Source organism: Sarcophilus harrisii, chromosome 4 (genome assembly GCF_902635505.1).
Source record: "Sarcophilus harrisii chromosome 4, mSarHar1.11, whole genome shotgun sequence".
NCBI classification, from domain to species: domain Eukaryota; kingdom Metazoa; phylum Chordata; class Mammalia; order Dasyuromorphia; family Dasyuridae; genus Sarcophilus; species Sarcophilus harrisii.
In genome coordinates this window covers 366284165-366305242 of record NC_045429.1, presented here as the reverse complement: position 1 = coordinate 366305242, position 21078 = coordinate 366284165, and the positions used below count along the sequence as shown (strand labels likewise).

General features: G+C 38.2%; 1 protein-coding gene across 2 annotated transcripts; it reads right to left on the bottom strand.

The window, feature by feature from the left end:
* Positions 1 to 1398: 1398 nt before the first annotated feature.
* CCSAP (centriole, cilia and spindle associated protein) lies at positions 1399 to 20902 on the bottom strand. 2 transcript variants are annotated; one of them, XM_031966897.1, is made up of 7 exons: positions 20793 to 20902; positions 18103 to 18186; positions 13723 to 13798; positions 11430 to 11485; positions 9960 to 10470; positions 4085 to 4362; positions 1399 to 1639 (listed from the first exon to the last, which is right to left on the bottom strand). In XM_031966897.1, the coding sequence occupies exons 3-7, from the start codon at positions 13742 to 13744 to the stop codon at positions 1463 to 1465; spliced, it is 1044 nt and encodes a 347-aa protein (XP_031822757.1). In that variant the 5' UTR covers positions 13745 to 13798; positions 18103 to 18186; positions 20793 to 20902; the 3' UTR covers positions 1399 to 1462. The 2 variants fall into 2 exon arrangements, with proteins under 2 accessions (XP_031822757.1, XP_031822758.1); XM_031966898.1 differs by having other exon boundaries at positions 20648 to 20901.
* Positions 20903 to 21078: the final 176 nt, after the last annotated feature.

Below are 21078 nucleotides of genomic sequence, written 5' to 3'. Positions count from 1 at the left end.
CAAAGCTTAACATATTTATAACTAAACAAGTAGAATATACTTAAAGTCCAGATGAGGAGGGGGTAAAAGTAGTATGAAGAGTGAATATATACACTACAATTCTTTCCACAAACTAAAAATAAAAACTTGGAAATGTAAAAGCACCTGTTATAATAACACATAATTTTTGTTCCAATGGTTGCTAGAGTTACATATGCAAGATTTCCCTTTTCCTCTTAAAGATCTTTAGAATAAGATTCCACAATTAAGTCCCCATCCCTAAATAATGGAGAAAAAAAAGTCATTCAGACTCAGCTGGAAACCATGTTAACGATATATTAGAGCCCAAAAGAAAGATAATTGCCCCTGAATTATTGACACAAATCAGGGAAACATTCACTCATTCCCTGAGACTATGTCCTGCCATAATAATATCAAATAAAGAATGCCAGTGAATTAGGAAGTCTGCTGAACACTGCATAAATCCAAGATTTGCTTTGAAATTAATTCTGGGGAAAAAAGCAATGACAAGTGAAAATAAGGCCATTCCACTGATATCTGCCATTCCTGGTAAGTCCTAGAACTTCAATACTTACAAATTTATTCTAAGTTTGAGTACAAATTCTAAAATTTACTGCTTTGAAGCTCATTTAATCTTAAAAACCAACTGGTACATTACAAAATGACAAAATACATAATTAAATAGGACCAGCAAGTCTAAGTTACTTGGAGTGTGCTCTGAGAGGAAAAGTTCCACAGTAGAAAACTTGTGACAGTCTTTGATTCAAAAGAAACTTCAGTCTTACCCTAAAAATATTTATTGCATGGATCTCTCTCAATTGGAATGTACTTGGATTATTAAACAGTAAGTCCCCAGACCAGCCAGGAGAAAAAGTGAAATTCATCCCTAGAAAAATTGTAAATATTACTGTCCATATGAAATGGATTTTACAGAAATGGAGTAAATTTAACTTTTACCAGAATTCATTCCCAAATCGGTAGGGATTAGAAGAACAGCTATCAGAAATGACTTCTCTTTTGCTATTCTTCCATTTGGTAAAATTTCACATAATTGAAAAAGAGTTAGGTACAAAATGGAACCATCTTACTTCCTACAGGGTTTGCTAATTTCAAGAGACAAAAAAAATGGGACTGCGTCTATGATTATGAAATACTGATTATTAAGCATCTTATAAAACTTGTCATTTAAAAGTCATTTGGTGTCATTTTCTCCAAAGATTAAGATGCTTCAAAAAATTCAAGAATACCAAAGACTTAAGGGTATTATCATCATGAATAATTTCCAATGTCTATTGCTTCAACTATCTCTATCTGCCCCTACTATAGAGGTAGATTACACCAGAATATATTTAAAAAGCACTCTTTTGGAAACTCCCTAAACAAACCCTTATATAACCATTTGGTTTCCTAAACCAATGTCCTGTTGTTTTTAATGAGGTTATCTAAGCACATTTTTCTTTCATCAAGCTCTTGCTGAGTAGCATCTCATGTACTCTGTCATCCATGGATTATCTGCAGAGGAAGGCTTGATCCTTCTGGGTTTCTGCACATCTGCAGAAGAGGCTCTCTGCCTCAGAGTGACCAGTTTCCTTTTTTCCACTTGTCTTCTATTCTTGGCTCGTAATGCTGACTCATGAATCTGTGAAGGTTTAAAAAAATTGAGGATCATAAATCAAATTGCCCTGGCATTGACAAGGTACTATTTTAGTTGAGACTTTTTTTTTTTTTTTTTTGTGAATCCAGCCTGCTGATTCAAATAAGGATTTAAATGTGTTAACAAATGGAGAGAAAGACATCATAAAAATAGTGGACAGTTGCCAAAATACTCCATTACTAAGGAAATCACAGGTCTAAAACCAAAGAGAATTTTTACTTTTACACGTCCAAATTTGTAGAGATACAACTAACAACATGACTTTTGGTGGACTTATGATAGAATTACTAGCATTTATCATGCCCATTTGTCTGACCTTAAATAAATTCAGAGAATTTCAGAACTGAAAGGAATCCTATTAAAACTGGTTCATGAAATTATTTACATGAAGTTTTAGTGGGAATAGTATTGAAAATATTTTACTATGATAATTTATATATCTGTGCATCAGACTACATATAAAGTGGCATGACAGTATGTATTATAAATATATTGGGAAAATCTGTTCTCTGAATCTTCTTCTGACTGCCTTAGTCCCAAGAGATCTAGCTGTATATGTATGCTTTTATTGGAAATGCTACTCTAAAATAACCTAAAAATTGTTTGCCACTTTATGGTGAGATGTGAGATCAGATACTTGCTACTATCACCACAAATCTTAAAAGCAAAATTTCCTGAGATTCAAAGTGGGTTCAAATAACCTGCAAACAAAATCTGACACTTTGGATGGATTATATTCAGGACTTTGCCTACTCTTTCCAAGTCAATTTATATTTATTTTAGACACAGTGTAAGATGACCAACTAAATGAATTATTTCATAGACTATAAAACATAAGTCCAAAAAATTAGCTAGAAACGTCAGAATACTAATTAAAATCTTGTTGCATTATTAAGTACACTCCAAATTATTTACCAAAAGGCCCAAATATTACTTTTAAAGCAATAATTTAAGCATTTTGTTAAGCCAAGACTCTTGTTGCTGCTAATGAAATTTGACCTAAATTAAGAATTTGCCTTTTCATGCTAAAAAGAGAAAAAAGTTATGAACTTTGTTCTGAGCTATTAATATTAACAATAATATTGTTTCCCAGAAAATTACTTAGAAACCTGGACATTCAAAAATCAATCTTCATGGCCCACTCACATGGTGAATAAGGTACTAAAGTATAAGGGGATGATGAATTTACTTAGGAATGTCTAAAAGGAAATGTGATTATGGTGTGGAGAAACAAGTACATGATATAATGGATAAGGAAAAAAAGACATTTGGGCAAAAACTAAAAAGCATTCTATGAGTTTCAGTAACTACTAATATGAGATTTATAAAAATATATTACTATTTTGACACAAAGACTCCACATACAAAATAACTAGCTTAGCAAAGCTGAAGAGGAGAATCTCCTAGGAGGTTCTGTTCCCAGTGTCTACAATAACAATTGCTGTTTTGTAAGAAACAAAGTATAAACACACACACACACACAAAATTCACCTTCTCATCTTCCACCCTTTTAGTCAAAAAATTGGACAAAAAGAGATAAAGGAAATCTAGCATTTTTTGTGACACCAAAGACAACTTCACAGCATGCTTTTCCTACTTGTAACTGAATCCTTAGAAAGTCTATATCTCATACCATACTCTAATAAGGAACTCTTGGAACCAACAAAGGTCTCTCTATTTTTGTATACAGACACTTGTGGCCTGCCCCTGGACTATCCACATTCAGCAAGGAAAATAAAATCAAAGCAGAGAATCTCACAGTCTCTGTTCTGGAGTCAACATTACTCTTATCTACTCATTGCAATTTGCTTGTCCCTTCTTATGCTACTGCAAATTCTAATTGGGTCTTACCATCTGGAATCTATTACCTGTTTGTTTTCTTTGTTTTTCTGCACCCGAAAGAGTCTCTTTTTCCTGGATTTATGATATTACTATATTCTTTTCCTATGCTAATTACATAGGGAAAAGGAAAAGAAATAATGCCAGTAGAGCAGGAAGAAAATGGACTCAAAATCAGGAGTCCTGGCAGGGCTGACTATAGGCAAGTCATCTTATCTCTTAGGAGTCTTAAGTTTCCTACCTTTCAAAAGTGGGAAAAATACCTTACTCTGCCTTACTCCACAGAGTTGTTGAGAAGAAACTACAACCTTAAAGCACTGAATAAAACTAAATTATTAAATTATTAACTGACCTTCTTGACTGTGAACCTTTTCTGTATAGACCTTATGCACACACATACACACACACACATCCTTTGGAGCCTTGGACATTGCTGAACCGCTTCATCCAACTGCATCCCAAGAGGCAGAACTATTAATATGGAAATGTCCCAGCATGCTGGATGGAAAGTAGTGCTTTATGGTATAAATGTCAACCTCGTATTTCTTTCAGATGAGGAGGAAAGTGAGCTGAACTCCCAAGGGAACTTACCTGTTGTGCCGAAGCAGAAGCACATACATTATGTGTTTTTTGGCTCCCAGTATCTGTTTGTCTTTCTCCCCAGCCATAAAGAGCAAATGGATGTTTGATTTCTTTTGTTTTACTGGGTCTTTGAGGACTTTTAGCTGGTTTCTTCTCTGCTTTAGCAAGCAAGGCACGTTGTTGAGGATGCTCAGTAGTATCCAGTAACTTATCTTTCACTTCTCTCTGTTGTTCTTTTGCTTCCCTCTGCTGTTTATTTTTTCCTTGTATATCTTTCCCAGGTGTTTCTTTAAAAAAAGAAAAAAAAAACATTATCACAATTAGGGATTTAAAGAAAAAGGAAAATAACTAGCATTTGTATAGTGCCTGTTATGTGCCAGGCACCACGCCAGGCACTTTACAAATTTTATGTCATGCTATTTGATCCCAGTTTTACAATTATAGAAACTGAGGTAAATAATTAAGTGACTTGTGAAAGATCTTATCTCTAAGTATCTGAGGTTGGCTTTGAATTTAGGTCTTCCTAAATTCCAGACCCAGCACTCTATTCACTGAGCCAAGTGTATATGTGTGTGTGTTATGTTGTGTGTATCTATACTTTCACTAATGAAAAAAATATAGGCACTATTGATTTTACAAATAACTATTTGAGTTTACTGTAGCTAGATTCACACCTCCTCTTAGAAAAAGAAATTTAGTAATACAAAGTGAAGTGAGACCAAAAGAATCATGATTACAATGTCATTATAAAGAAAAGTAACTTTGAAAAATTTTAGAACTCTAATTGATACATGACAAACCACAATTCTAGAGGACTTTAGATAAAGCACAGTATCATCTCCCGACATACAGATGACAGAGACACTCAAAATACAGAATAATGAGACTTGTATTTTTGGACAAGGCCAATGATGGAATAAATTTTACTTGACTGAACATATTTGTTATGATGATTTTAGTTTTCTTTTTTTTGTTGTTCCTTAGAGGAAAGGAAAATGTAAGAGAAAAGAATGTATGTTATTGGGGAAAGAAATACAATATTTAGAATCTAAAAAATTTTTTTAACATTTAAGCTTATTTCATTTTTAAAAGAAATACTTGAGGAATGCACTAAAGTAGAATAGTATGTTCAAATAATCTAAATTGGATATGTTATAATCTCTGCATAAAATGGAAGGAACTGGCAAGAATGAATGCTGAATGAGAATCAGACTTTCCAAAGCTGAAAATGAAATTAACAACTAAAACAAACATTTAATTTATTATGCATCATCCACTTATACCAGAAGATTTAGGAAATACATAGAAAAACAAGACAGTCTCTCTGTCTTCATGGAGCTCACAATCAAACGAGAATTGGGTTACAGCACATAAACAGATCACTAGAACACCAAATGGCACATAAAACCAAGTTTGAGTTTCAAGGAGGGGGAAGAGGAATGGGAAGAAATCAAGAATCAGGAAAGACTTCTAGAGGAAGCAATATTTGTTCTGGATCTTAAAAGGAGGATAGGATTTCAACTGACATAGATAATAGGGAGGATGTGACTCCTAATTATTATTAGGAAACACACAAGCCAAAGCAGAATAACAGATGGAACAAGCCTAGTTTGTCTGGAACATCTATTGGGGCTAAATAATCTGAAAGACCAGACAGGTAAAATAATATATACCACAATCATGGAGAACACCTTGCCAGGCTATGGATTTAAGGCAATAAGAGTTTTAAGCAGAGGAGACATGATCAAATCTATGCAGAAGATGAAGCTGGAACTTATGTGAAGAATGAATTAGAAATGAGAGAAAATTAACACATTTCACCTGTGGGAAGACTACAGAGGACTGAAGATGGTTTAAATTAAATTAAATTAGCAGTGAAAATGGATGAGAAAGATATGGTAGAATTAGAAGTATCATTAGGGGAGAGGGTTAGTGGTGAAAAGAAAACAAAAACCTCTATATTTCTAACATGGAAGATTGGCTAAATAGCGGCACTCAAGGTAGAAATAAGAGAAATCTCAGTCCAGTACATAACAATCATAACCCCCCCATTTAGATAGATACCACTTGCAGTGTACAAAAAACACTTAATAACTACCCCTGTGCAGTAGTAAATGGTATATTACAGAATCCTGATTTTAGAGATGAGGAAGCTGGAGCTTAGAAAAAGGTTCTGGCAAATTTCCCATAGTCACACATCAGAGCTAGAATTGATACCCAGGGTTTCTGACTCCAATTGGGTCCAGTGCTTTTTTCTTTGAAGCAGCCCACTTCTTTCTTTGCAAATACAAACAAAACAAATACAACCAGAGAGGAATTACTTCATGTTCAATATTGATATTGCTCAAGGAGAAGCATGTCCTATCTTAGTGCCTTATTTTAGAGAAACTTTCATATCTATTTATCTTAAAATATTAAAAACAAAATAATTTGCAGTTTCAGTCCTCCCCCTGAAAGATTACTGAATGAAATTTACATAGCTTTGTTAGCTCCTTAGTTTTACAACTGTTCAAATCATAATAATGGATGCATTTCCATGGTTACTTACCTCAGCTAACCAGCTGTGAATTCCCAAAATAAAGAAACCAGGTTGGAAGTTTATCCTGTTATCTAAATGCTAGTAAGCTATACAACAGAGCATTTTCCAATAGATGATTATGAGGGATTGAGTCCATGGTCTATCCAAATGAGTATTCAGTCTCTAACAGTGGTATAAAGGAACACTCTTTATAGACATCATTCCCACTGCAATCACCACAGTTGAGTCCTTAAGCTCTTCTCACCTAGACTCCTGGAATAGTATCCTAACTGGTCTTCCTTCCTAGAGTCCATCCTCCATGTGTGCCTGGGTAATCTTCCTAATGCACCACTATGATCTTCTTACTCCCCTACTTAAATACCTTCAGTGACTCCCCCTTATGCCTACCATATTTGGTATTAATACCATATTTGGTTTAAACTACTGATGCTGGTAATTCAAAGTCCTCCACAATATGACTCAAACCTACCTCAGTGCAAGCTGATTTCAAATTTGACTACTCTCCATCTCTCATCCTCACCATTTTTTGTCTTTGAAAACAAGACTCCCTTCATCTCCATCTCTGGACTTTGGTGGTTTGGGTTTTTTTGGTTTTGTTTTTTTTTAATCTTTCCCTTCAAGGTCAATGACAAAGACATGTACCCTTTCCAATTACAGTTAATAAAGAGATATGAGTCTATCTAACCTAGGTAAGTTCGTGCTGACCAAGGTTAGATGTGAAGTCCAACTCAGATGATTTAATAAATATGGTGTTCAGAATTTAGCACAAAACCTCATTCTTGCCTAAAGACTCCACCTGCCTCACATGTCACTCACTACCTGCTGGCTTTTTACCTGCTGCTTTTTTTCTTCTAAAACCATTTTGTAGTTGATAGGCTGTATTTTTTTTTAAGTTTTGCCGCTTTTATGGTTTATTACATTGTGTTAACACCGTTTGTAGATTTTTAAGTCTAACAGGTATAGCTTAAATGCTATGCCTCTAATTTTTGGGGTGACCTCTAAACTTCAAAAAGTCACCTGTGCAATTACTATTGCTGCTGCTGCTGTGAGATGGGGTTAAGTTATAATCTAACCCTGAGGAGCCACCAAATCCATAAAGGGGAAGGTTGGGACCCTGGCCAGGAGGGAGGAGAGTGGGAGTGAATTGGATGGTAATAAGTGAAGGGTAGATGTGGTTGTGCTGCAAACAAAGCCCATGACTATCTGTTGCAGAAAGGGTGAGATATAAACTTATCTTTGACTCTCTTCCCCTTGGCGGATGACACATCCCTTGGTTTCAAGCTGGCTCCTACTTGGGAGAACTAGGTTAATACTGTTATTACAGATAAAAGTTATGGTCTAAAGAAACTGACTTGCCTAAAGTCACAAAGTTTGCATAATTTGGGATAGAAACTAGGTATTATGACATTTAGACTAATGTTCTTTTTATTAAATATAATTTTGCAAAATTACCTATAATACAAATTCAGATTTCCCAAAATGTGTTCCTCAAGATCAAAGGTGATTTTAAGCTAATCTATTTTCTTTTAGATTATTAGCAATGAAAACAAATAAAGTCAATCCAAAATAAATGCCAGTTAATCAATCTTTGGCATGTGACAAACTTCCAGCTCTCTGCCCAAGGATATGAGAGGGGACAAGGCATTGACCTTAAGGAGTTTAAAAATCTGGCTGAGCTCTAGGTAGAAAACAAAGAATTTGAGTTTAAATGCAAGGAGATCTAGTTTCTAACACAAGCTATGCTAACTGTGACTTTGGACAAGTCACTTATATTTTTTTAGACATGAATATTCCCATCTGTAATTATGTAGAAAATTATGTAGAGAAAAATACAAAAAAAAAAAAATAATAACCCAAAGCAAGACTGATGATTCAAATTATTAATAAATAAGACAAGATGAAGTAGAGAAGCCTTTCTTCCTCTCTTCAATTAACCCTAAAATAAGCAAATGGGGTGAAAATGTCATTTAGTATTTCCTTCCAACAACATTAGTGAACTGAGCAAATTAGAAGAGTTAAAAGGGAGAAGAGAAGAGAAAAAGGAAGAAAGAAACAAAGAGCACTATACGTAAATTTTTGAGCTAACCTCCCTGTTTCTGTGCATTGTACACCTCCATTCAGGAAAGCAATTTTACTTTTTACTCCCCCTCCAGCCATAAATGTAATAAATTACAAAGTCTTTCAGACTCTTTCTCCATTTCTCCTGACTCTTCTCCATCCATCATTGCTATCCAGATTATTTCAATATCCTCCTAAGAAGGTCTCTCTAACCTCCAGGCCATCCCCTCCCTCTCTCCAAGGTGCTAAATTATTGCTAAAACATAGGTCACTCCTCTTCTCAGCAAATTTCAGTGACTACCTCTTTACTTTTAAAGAACAATTTTTGATTAGCTCTTAAATCTTCACACAAAATGATAAATGGCAGTCTATTGGGGAGGACTAAATAAATCCATGGTATCTTAATGTGAGGAAATATTCCAGGGCTTAAGAAACACAAATATGAAGAATTCAGAATCATAGGAAAACATGAGCTAATGAAAAACAAAGAAAGCAAAACCAGGGGGAAAAATCACGACTATAAAAATTTAAATGTGCCGAATAACAAAAATAAACTAAATTCTGTGTAATTTTATAAATGATCAAGCTTGAGCTGAAGAAATAAGCCATCGAACTCTTTAACTCCACCCTCCCTCCCTTTGAAAAGATGGAGATTTATGGATATGGAACACTACATAGTTATATTTAGTGGTGTGTTGTTTTGTTCCCTTCCTCCACCCCCACTCTGCCTCGCACCCTTTTATTTTGTATTCTTTGCTACTGAGTGAGTAGGGGAAGATGAAGGGACGTATTTGGAAAGGAGGCGATGTAGAAAATATGAGATAAAGGAAAATATTTTTTTGATAATCAGGCTTCAGAACCATTAACAGAGATCAAGGAACAAAATGCCTGTTCTAAACAAACTTGTTATTGTTCTTTAGGACATAACAGCTGAAGAGTTTAAAGGAGGTAACCAAGCAACAGCCAAATTAATAAGATGCCAATCCAAAGCAACCTTACTAGGGCAACAAGGGGGGGGGGGGCGGCTGATCCCCTATTTTGCTCCAGAAGAGTGCATTCTAGTTAACAGAAGTGTGAGGCGGGGACTTGACTGGGGGCGGGGGAAGGTAAGTCCTGCGTGCAGGGGGTGACTAGGCTTGGGGGCGGGGAGCCAGTAAAGGGTGGAAGAGTCCCCTCTCACCCTCCAGACCCGACCTCGGACAGCAACTTGCCAAACATGAGCGTACCAACCAAACTTCCAGGAGAAGGGCTGGCCCGCAAATCCGGCGCGAGCCGACATACACTCACCTGGGAGGCTGGCAGCGTCCTCGTCCTCAGAGACCTCGGACCCCTTATCCTCCACTCCCGACTCCGCTCCCTCTCTTAGGGACTTGGGTGGGGACGGAGGTGGAGACAAGGCCGAAGCTCCAGGGGGGCACAGGGGCGAGGAGGCCCCGCCACCCCCGGAAGACGAAGAATCGTCCGAGTTGGTAGACGGTCCCCAGCCGTCCCATAACCAGGGGTTGTGCGTCTGCTCCAGCAGCCGCCGGCTCAGGCGATAGTGCAGCAGCTCCCGGTAGCACGAGCCCCACGTGTCCCACTTGGGATCTTTGTAGCGCTTCATATATTCGCTCTTCACCTTGCTCCCGGAATGCATGGTCCTGGCCCGACCCAAGCCGGCGGGGCAGGGCAGGGCAGGCTGGCCCCGGACCGCGGCTTTCCCTCTTCCTTTTCCGCCTCCTTCCTCCTCTTCCTCCTGGTCAGCTTTATTCCCAGGTAAACTCTTTACCGCAGCGGCTTCCTCGCCCTCCTGGTTCACCTGCGACGCACCCCCGCCCCAGGACCAAAGATGAAGCTCCAGTCACTATTGGGCACAAGTCGGCCCCTCCCCCAAGTCAACTCACCACCATCTCCCGCCGCTACATTTAAAAGTGCGGGACCCCGCCCCCGAGAGGCGGGGACCAGGGCTGGACTGGGCCGGGGCCCGGGCCGGGGGAGGAGGACATGGCGGAGTAGGCCGGGGGAGGAGCCTCGGAGGGGAAGGAGAGGGAAGAAAAGACATTCGCCACCCAGGACTCTAGCTGGCTGCTCGGGCCTCCTTGGAGCTGGGTAAAGGAGGACCTGGGGAGGATGGAGCTACGGAAGCAGGGGAAAAGGAAGGGAATTGCGCTGGCAAAGGACATGTCTACGGAAGGGCAGGAAAAGGTCGGGGTATCGGTATGGAGGAGGAAGCCAGGAAAGGGAAGCGGGGGAAGAGAAGGGGAGGAGAAGCGACTGGCTGTTACTTGGGCACGAGAGGCGAGGTTTCTTGGGTAAGGCACAATCTATAGGGAACAAGATGCTGGAGGGAAGATCCGAGGGTGATGCCCCAGGAGCTGGGGAGGGTGACAAACGGGGGGGGGGGGGGGGGGGGGGGGGGGGGGTGGGGGGGGGGGGGGGGGGGGGGGGGGGGGGGGGGGGGGGGGGGGGGGGGGGGGGGGGGGGGGGGGGGGGGGGGGGGGGGGGGGGGGGGGGGGGGGGGGGGGGGGGGGTGAAGAGGTGGAGGGAATGGGCGGAGGGAACCGGGAGGCGGTGACATCTCTGCGAGACAGGTGTCCGGCAAGATTCTGAGGGAATCTGGCTTAGCGACCAGATGGGGTCTTGGATATAAGAAGCATTCCATAGAGTGGAAGATATGGGGCATGGTTATTTGGGTGAGGATGGGGGGATGGGATTGGGGGAGTGAGGGTTTTGTTGTTTTGGGTTTGTCTTTTTTTTTGAGGGGAGGGTGCATTTTACCTTCTCCACCCGAACCTTCCTGGATCTTCTCCCTTCCTGCGACTCGAGCTTAGCCCCTTAGGCCAAAGGCAGAGCGAAGTGGATGGTACCAGCGGCGGATACCCGCAGCAGCCAGTCCTCCAAACCTTTCCACCATAGCAAGATGTCACCGACAAATGGAGCGGCGGCAGATGTTCTCGAAGCAGATTAGAAGCGAAAGCGCCGCCTAAATCCCTCCCGGAACAAACGCCTCCCTCCATACGTTTCCCCCAACCTCCTCCAACCCCCCCCCCCCGGTCCTTCTTGGGGGTGGCAGTGAATCCATAGCTGGTTTGCATAGGAAAGATAAAGAAAGGAGGATATTTGTGTCGTATTACGGGGAGCCCCAGCTCTAAAGCCACTAGTCTCTTCTTCCAGGGCACCCCATAAAGAGTTTCCAGCTCTCCCCATACCCTTGCTAGAACCTCTTCCTTCAACACTTAGATGATGCTGGCTGAGTGAATAACAAGGGGGTCTCATTCCCTGAGCTCCCATGCAAGTACTCAAAAGCACCTTGTCTGTGGTCCTCATCTGAGTTAGGTAACCCCCTAAACTAGGACCAATCTAGTGCACTACAGATGCTACTCTATTCTCGATTTACAATAGTCTAGTGACAGAGAATAAGCCTGAAAGTGAACATTTCTCTGTCCCAGTCTTGGCTCTGCCACTTAACCTATTGTGGGAACTTGAGCAAGTCACTGACCTGAGGTCTCTGAATTTTCTTAGCAGTAAGATAGTTAAGAGGCACTTCACAGGAGATAGAAAAGACCTTAGAGCTCATCCAGTCATTGTATTAGATTAGATTTTAATCCAGTTCCCTCAATTTACAGATTGTATTCTGGCCCAGAATGTCACCATTAATGTGACATTATTTAATGTAATTAAAATAGGTTTCTCCTGCCTTCAGGTTCAGCAGGTTTTTCCTAGCTTAAGTCAACACTGATTGGAGATCCATTCTAGAATTCTGATATTTCTTCTCTATTACCATTCATGGCACCTGTTCCAAATTAAACCTGCTCTCTCCAAAGTTACTCTTAATATCTTAATTGAGGAATCTAATGAACTTTTCTCAACTCTCACCTTTCTTGACTTCTTCCAATCCTGTGACACTGTCAACTACTCCCTTCTCTCTAGGATTTCCATACCCATACTGATACCTTCTGGTCCTCTTCTTTCTTCTCTCACCACTCCCTTCTCAGACTCCTTTGCTAGATCATCATCTAGACTAGGGATCCTCAAACTTTTAAAATAGGGGGCCATTTCACTGTCCCCCTCAGTCCTGAGTCCAACTCAGACTGTTGGAGGGCCGGACTACAGTAAAAACAAAAACTTTGTTTTGTGGGCCTTTAAATAAAGAAACTTCATAGTCCTGGGTGAGGGGGATAATCATCCTCAGCTGCCTCATCTGGCCCGCCGGCAGTAGTTTAAAGACCCCTGAGCCTAGACCATGGAGGATAAGCAAAGCTCTATCCTTAACTCACTTTTTTTCCTTTATATTATTTGACTTGGTGGTCTCAGAACTTATGAATTCAATTATCATCTCTAGGCAAATGATTCTCAGCTCTATTTATTGAGCACCAAATCTTCTCGCCACCTTTAATTTCATGTCCAGCTGCCTATTACACCACTCCAACAGAATATACTTTACACATTTTAAACTCAATATAGACAAGGCAGAATGGATTATCTTTCAAAACCCTCATCTCTTTTTAACTTCCGTATTATTGTGGATAACATTTCTATACTTCCAGGTATCTAAGCTTAACAACCAAGATGTCACCCTCAACTGTCCCTTCTTTCTCATCCTACATATCTAATCTATTCTGTCAATTCTACCTTCTTAACATCCCTCATATACATGTCCTTCTCTCTAAAACACACAATCACCACTGGCTCTTATTATCTCATTTCTGGGCTATTGAAATAGGTTGCTGATAGGTCTGTCTGCTCAAGGCTCTCCCTTCTCCAATCCATCCTCCATTCAACAATCAAAATGATCTTCCCGAAGTGCAGATCTGATCATATCACTCAACCCACTCTATTCATTTTCTTCCTAATACCTCCAAGATACACACACACACACACACACACACACACACACACACACACACACTCCTGTGTTTGGGCTTTTAAATCTCCTCATAACCTGACCCTCTCCAATTTTTTCACTCTTCTTATACTTTATCAAGTAATCTATGATCCAATCACATTTCCCTTCTTGATGTTCTTAGCACATTTTGTTTCATTTTCCAACTTTGGGCCTTTTTCACTTTACCTGGATTGCTGTCCTTTCTCATGTTTGCCTCACGCCTCCCTTTGCTTTCTTCAAATCTCAGCTAAAGTCCCACCTCCTGCAGAAAGTTTTTCTTGGTCAAGCAAGTGACTTCTCTTTGAGAATATTTTTATGTTATATAGATTTTCTTCTCATGCTTCCTTCCCCAAAGCCCCCACTGGAATTTGACCACTCCTTAAGGGATATTTTTGCTTTTCTTTGTATCTCCAATACTTAACACTGTACTTGGCACATAGTAGACAATAAAATGCTAGATAACCCAAGACAATTAGTTTTTTTTTTATTTTGTTTTAGTACCACATTCAAAATTACCTGTTCTCTGTTCCTAAGTCAATAGTATCATCATTATCATTTTATTAAGAGATTCAAAGATCACTAAAGCAGTAATATTAGGCTATTTAAGTGGGTTGAAAACCCACTTTTCTATTCTTTGGGTGTTAAACAAGGAAACCCAGGGAAGTTTGGTACTGTATAGTTTCAATAGTTACATACAAGTATACAAAGTTACTTTATCTTAACAGTTTCAAAGCTCAAGGCTGACTTTTTTTTTAAACTCAAAACACTATGCAAGCATAAAGTAACTGGAAACAAGCAACTGTTACAAAGAAATCTATAAAAAAGATTTCCATGTAATGTTACACTGTCACTTCAATATAGGTCCCTTTTTTCTAAAATATTGATCGTTATGCTGATTCCTCCTTAATAGGATAATAACATTTGATATTTTAAAGAAAAAATGTATTCTGTATTTTGCCCTTAGAAATGAGATAGTTCTATTTTAATTATTGGATAAGGAAACTGAGGCCCTGAGAGATCAAGTAATGAACCCGGAATGACACAGGAAGTAAATAGCAGATCCTGGTTTAGAATTCTAAGTCCAATGATTCCAAATTTCATATTCTTTCCACTGTCATCTTACCAAGTTGTTGGAAGGTCCCATTATACAATGCTTCAATTCTGTGCACAATTGTTATTGTGCTTTTTATGTTATTATGCTTTTTAATTGTGCTTATGTGTAATTGTGCATCCACCACTACTTGAATAATATTCTGAGAGAGAAGTGACTAGATGATCTTTCAGGTCTTTTGTGCCTCAAGAAACGTGTGTGTGGCAGAAGGGAAGTAGGTAGTTTTTAGGATCCCATAAAATACTAAGCAGAGTGGCTTCCTCCCCTCCCCCCAGTAAATGGACCAGGTAAACAATATACTCCCACTCAGGGCTTTCTAGATACTTAATCACTTGAGCTACTGATTATATCAATTCTTCTATAGACATTTAATAAATGTTTATTGGTTGAAGCTAGACTGGAAATGGGTAAGTGTTCCAGTTTTTTAAAAGGGGGAAATGTATTTGACAAACTACAGTAACAATTGTAAACTAGAAATATAAGTAAACTTGTCATTGATCAACAGGAAAACTCTAAAATATATTATTTATGAGCATTTAGAAAAGGTTGTAGCAATAACTGAAACTCAGCATAAGTTCATCAAAAGCAAGTCATGTCAGGCTGACTTTATGATTTTTCTTTTGATAGGGTTACTGATACATCTACTACTTCTCCAAATTGTACTACTACAAAACAAAGCTTCGTAATTGTGGATCACAATCCCATATGGGGTCTCATAACTGAATGTGGAGGTTGTGAAATTATGATTTATTGTCAATAAATGTTTGATTTGTATATCTATTTTATAAAGGCTATATATCTAGAATTGCATAAAAATTTCTTAGGTGAAAAGGGGTCATGAAAGGAAAAAGTATAAGAAGCCCTAGTATAGAATCTTGGGTTCCTAGAGAAAGATAAATTTGTGAATCTACATTCTCAAAGCTCAGAAACCCCACACTGGTGTACTTATTTTAATAATCAGCCAGGAGACATAATTAGTTCAAAAGAAAAGTATAGTAAGAACAATACCAATGTAACATTGCTCCCAGAAACACAGTTTTATTCTTCTACAAATACACAAAGTATCACTATGAAGAATGGGCAGAAACTAGTGTGCTAGTAGTGAGACACAGAGGGAATACGAAGGCAATTAATTTATAACTCCAGAACTAATGTCCTTTCTCTACTTGTAGTCTTATTTTCATGCTGATCCCTATCTGGGGGGTTCATTGTCTTTGCTGTATTGTTCAGCTAATCAACTCTCAACACCCATAAATAATTCTCCCTTGAATTCATTATTGGCTCTCTTCTCTGCTGCCAGGGTTTATACTTCATGGAGCTGTCTCCATTGGTCCAACTGTTTTCTCTTTATGTTACATGATGGGTCTCCTAATGGATGAGTAGTTCTGCTGCCATGGCCAGTGGAGGATGGGGAGAGAAGTCCCCTCTCCCCTGCGGCCATCTGATAGAGGAACAGTTTTTCTGCAAAGCTGCTTCTGTCCTCAATGACCCTCAGTATTGTCAAGCTTCTTTTCTAAAGATGGTCAAGAACATGGCTACTCTTCAGCCAGTGGCACACATCCCATCTAATTCCATTGGAATTAATAATTCCATCTAATTCCCCTTTTGCAAAGAGATAACTTTTGTAAAGAGGTAGTCATAGACAAACCTTTATATTTTGTTAAACAGATTAACAAATTAACAATTGATTGCTCTCCATTTTTATTTCAACAACTGACATGGATGGGGCAAGAAAATAAATTTGGAATCAGCTTTCCTGTAGTTATATATATATATTAAATACTGTAAGATATCTTTATTTTAGTTTTATTAATAACTTGAATAAAGAAATAGAAGTTTCACCAAACCTATGAATTTCACTCTAGCTAGTGCTATAGAGATAGCTATGCTATAGATGACAGAATGGAAATTCAAAATGATTTTGGCAGATTGGAATGCCTTAATGCATTATAAGAGACTTAAAATAAGGTGTGAGACTTAAAACAAGGTGATAAATTTAACAGAGATTAACAGAAATTCATACTTTCAGGCTCAAAAGCTAAATTGAAGAAATACAAAAGAGAAGGCCTCAATTGACAAAAATATCATAAGATCATAGATTTTGAAATGGAATGCACTTTCTAATCCAACTCCTTCAGTTTACAATTGAGAAAACAGAGGGGCTACATGATTTGCCTAAGTTCTAACAGAATGAAATACTGAGAACTATAATTTAAAGCAAGGTGTTCTAATTCTAAATCTAGTACTGTTTCTATTGCACAAAGTTGTATTTAGCAGCATGGAATAAAAACACTTTTTTTAAAAGACTCCTAAACTTGGAGTTAGGAGACAGATTTGTATCACAGGTTCCAAGTTTACTGGCTGTGGTCAAGTCATTTAATGCCTGAGAGTCATCTGAACAATGTGGCTAATAATTATACAACCAACCTCTTAGGGTTATTACCTTAATTACATAAATGTTAGTTATTCTCATTAGCTACGAATGTATGGCATATAAACTCCATTGCCTCCTTGTAGCTACTGACTGATTTTTCTGCTCTTCCTTATTCACTCCCTATCTCATTCCCTAGAGAATCTATTCCAACTTTTTTTCTCCTTGTCACCCTGAATTTTGCCTTTACCATACATGCAGTAGATGAAAGCCTATTTCACTAGAACAATATGAAAAGAGCAAAATAATTTTTAAATAGTAGTAATAATTGACCTTTCTATAGCATTGTATGTGCATTATTTTCATTTAATAAGAGAAAAATCACCCAGTATGATCTCTCCCAGCTCCTCATTCTTCAAAATATCTTTGCATTTTCACTTTCTCCTCTCTGAATATTATTCTCTCTCACAGAATAAAAGATTTCCCTACTTCTCACTAAAATGAATGCTATCCCAGCATCCTTAATCCCATTGCTTCTTTCCTCTTTCAGGATCCGATTTCAACAATTATCACATTTCTCAAAACAACTTTTATTAATTCCTTTCTGATTTTTTTTTAATCTGCCTATAAGTATGTTCAGGTCTTTCAGTTCTAAAAACAAACAAAAATCTTTCTCTAGATTTCTATCCAACTTGACTATTACCTTCCCTTCCCCCAGCATCCTTTATGATGCCTGAAAGAAACAGTAGGAAATGTAATAAATGAGCCTAATGATTCACCCAAAAAGGATCCCTACTCCAAACAAAAGAAGGGAAAACTCTAATTATTAGGAAACTTGCTCATCACCTAACCTCTGCTGGAAGACTATTAGGGAGGGAAAGCTCTAATAAGTGGTAAACTTGCAAATGAGCTTAAACTTACCTTTTTGTATTTGCCACCTATTGTTCTTTCTGTCTTCTGAAAGAACTTGGTATTATCTCTTACTACTCTCTCCCCTCCTCCATTCATACTATTCCTGTCAAATCTTCCTTTGCAATATTTCTCACATTAGAATCCTCTCACTTTTAATTAGCCTTATACATACCCTAATACCTGGAGAGAATATTTCAATAATGTTCTAACAGGTTGTCCCACCTCCACAGTCAGCTTTGATCCATCTTCTATAGTGCTGCCAATAAAAAGGGGACAATAACTTCATCTACCTTGAATGGTTGTAGTGATGATCAATAATATATGTGAAGTGTTTTTGCAAACTTAAAACTCTACATAAATTTTAGCTATTATTATGCTACATATTGAATAGTTGCTCTGGTCAAATATGGGAGCCTACAAAAGGTAGTACCTCTGGCAGAAATAATGGAGCTGAGCTTAGTACCCTTCAGTTTCCTACCTCTTTACTTTTGCTCATGCTGGTCCCTGGGTTTGGAGTCTTTCCTTCCTCTTACCTTTTTTCTTCCCTCACCCCACTTGCCTCTTAAACTCCTAACCATCCCATAGACTCTAACTCAAAAGCTACATTTTCCAATAGTCTTCTTGGATCTTTTTTTGGCATTAATGATCTCCCTTCACCCCTAAACTAATAATAGTTCTCTATTTTACAAATTTCATATCAACTAATTAACTTATAAGGTGATCTATTGCAATTAACAGTGTTTCTCCTGCCTCTACTACTCTTCTACTATGAAAGCAATGAAAGTTGAATGATCATATTAAGTAAATTTAGATACTGGTTAGGGAGCTCCTTAACTCTCTAACTCCTCCTAAACTTTGTAACCACTTCTCCCAACTATTTAATACCTAGTGCTTAACACAGTAGACCAAAAAATGTCAAAGGGACAGAAGGATTTTTGGTGGAAAAGTATATTCTACCAACATCTAACAATGGCATTTGTTTCCTTGTAAGGAATGAGCTTCCCATTACTGGAAGTGTTCAGAAAATCACTAGATGTTTACCTACAAGAGACGCTGTATTAGGAATTTCTATTCTGACTGAGACTTTGGACTAGATAAGACCAAGACTTTGGACTAGATAAGACCAATGCACACCGACTTTTCAACCTTTGGATGGCAACAATTTACTACTAGCCTTCACCTACCTCCATTCTATTATAGGTGCTGGTATCTGCCAGGTGGGCCACTCCCCAACAAATTCTACTACATGCAGAATGTATAAGACATTAATTATCAGGTTCATTTATAGAACATGCCAAAAATTAATCTTAGGGGAACTTGCCAAATACATAGTATGTACTCAATATGAATTTGTTGTTGATAATAAATTAACCACAATTAAGAAAGAAAACTAAAAAAAAAAATCTCATTGGATACCTTTAAGGACACTAATGGCAATAAGAACTATCCTGATAAATAAGATATTTGTAAAGTGCTTAGATTAGCAAATAGTAGGTGTTTAATAAATGCTTGTTCCCCTCTCTTCCCTGCTTTAACTGCATAAGATCATAATTTTAGAACTGGGAAAAATAATCTACTACAACCTAATCATTTTTATAGATGAGATAACTGAAGCTCAGAGGTTTATTAACTCATTCAAGCTCACAGATGCAAATAACAAATCTAGGGCTTCATATCTACATCCTCTAATGCCAAATCCAGTGTTCTTTTCAATGCTTTGACTTGCTTTGACCAAGATTACAATGGCATCGTTAAGTAATATCTACACCTTGAAATCAGTGGTATAACTTTTAATTCTGGTGTCTCAAAACTTTTAGAAAGGAATCTTTATTATTTTATGAATTCAATATAAGATCTGCAACAGAGAGGACTTTGCCATAATTCAGAGGTTGTTTGGACATTATCTGTATTTCATATCTATCTGGCAATGATATCCAAGTGCTAAGCAACTCATGTAAACACTCACAGAATTTCCTTTTTCCTTTTTTTTTTTTTTTTTTGACGAAGTCACAACACTAATGGAAAAGGGAAATACCATAACTAGTAATATTTAGAATCTAGCAAGGCATTTCACAAAAAATCTCCCATGATTTCTTGATGGATAAGATGTAGTGATGAAAACTAAATAATTGGTTGTTGTTTAGTTATTTCAATTATGCCCGATTCTCTGTGACCCTATTTTGAGTTTTTCTTGGCAAAGATACTGAAGTGGTTTGCTATTTCCTTCTCCGGCCATTTGACAGTTGAGGAAATTGAGGCAAACCAGGTTTAGTGCCTTTCCCAGAGTCACATAGTAAATGTCTTAGGCTAGATTTGAACTCAGTCCTCTTGACTCCAGCCCCAATGCTCTATTCACTGAGTCACATTACTGCTTCCTTATTATCATTTTTTGGATATTGCACTGTACCTATCCTTTCTTTGTATTACTAAGTAATATTCCATAAGATTCCAACAGACTGGAAGAGTGAGCTGATGCCATAAGAGTATATTTACTTACACTAATACCTACTTAAAGTCCTATGAATTCCTCATTATAGGTTCTCCCTCTGTTCAAATAGATCATGATAATTCCATGTGAGGTCCTTTACCATACATTTCTATAAATATCCTATAATGGATTTCCCCAACATCCTGGAGGTTTTTCTCTGGTTTTTGAAAGTGCTTCAAAGGTACTAGCACAGCTCTACCTGTCCATCAGTCTCACAGCTTGATTATACCTTTTTTATGTATACCTTCTTCTCCAGATATACATGGCCTGGTTGATGTTTGCAGATTCATTTCTTGCACACAAGTTGTGGTAGGCTCAATAACCTGTGGTTTGGGGGAATTCTCTGATACCCATAAGACTCATAAATAATTTACCTGTTCCTTTGCCTGGCTCACCCTCTCTATTCCTTTTCTGAAATCTTCCCTCCTGGAACTATTCATACTATAAACTTCCATACTGGAAACTTCTAGCCCCATGTTATATTTAATGAGGCCTCCCTAAGGATCCTGGTTAGCCTGTGTTCCTGTAACCTTTTTTGCTTATGACATCAGAAATAGGTAACCAATGGACATGCCTGAGTGAGAAACTACCCCTCCCCCCTATAAAACCCATGGCCCTCAATAATATAGCTGTCTTTAAGGGTTAATTTTCAAGTTCTCT

Bases quoted from the DNA above. Each gene is read 5' to 3' on its own strand.
- CCSAP (XM_031966897.1), bottom strand. From the start codon at position 13,744: ATGAGAAAGGACAGCAATCCAG. The intron at 10,471-11,429 runs GTAAAATGCACC...GGTGCGTCGCAG, and splicing joins GGAAGGTTCGGGTGGAGAAG to GTGAACCAGGAGGGCGAGGA. The intron at 4,363-9,959 runs GTGAGTGTATGT...CTTTTTTTAAAG, and splicing joins GGACGCTGCCAGCCTCCCAG to AAACACCTGGGAAAGATATA.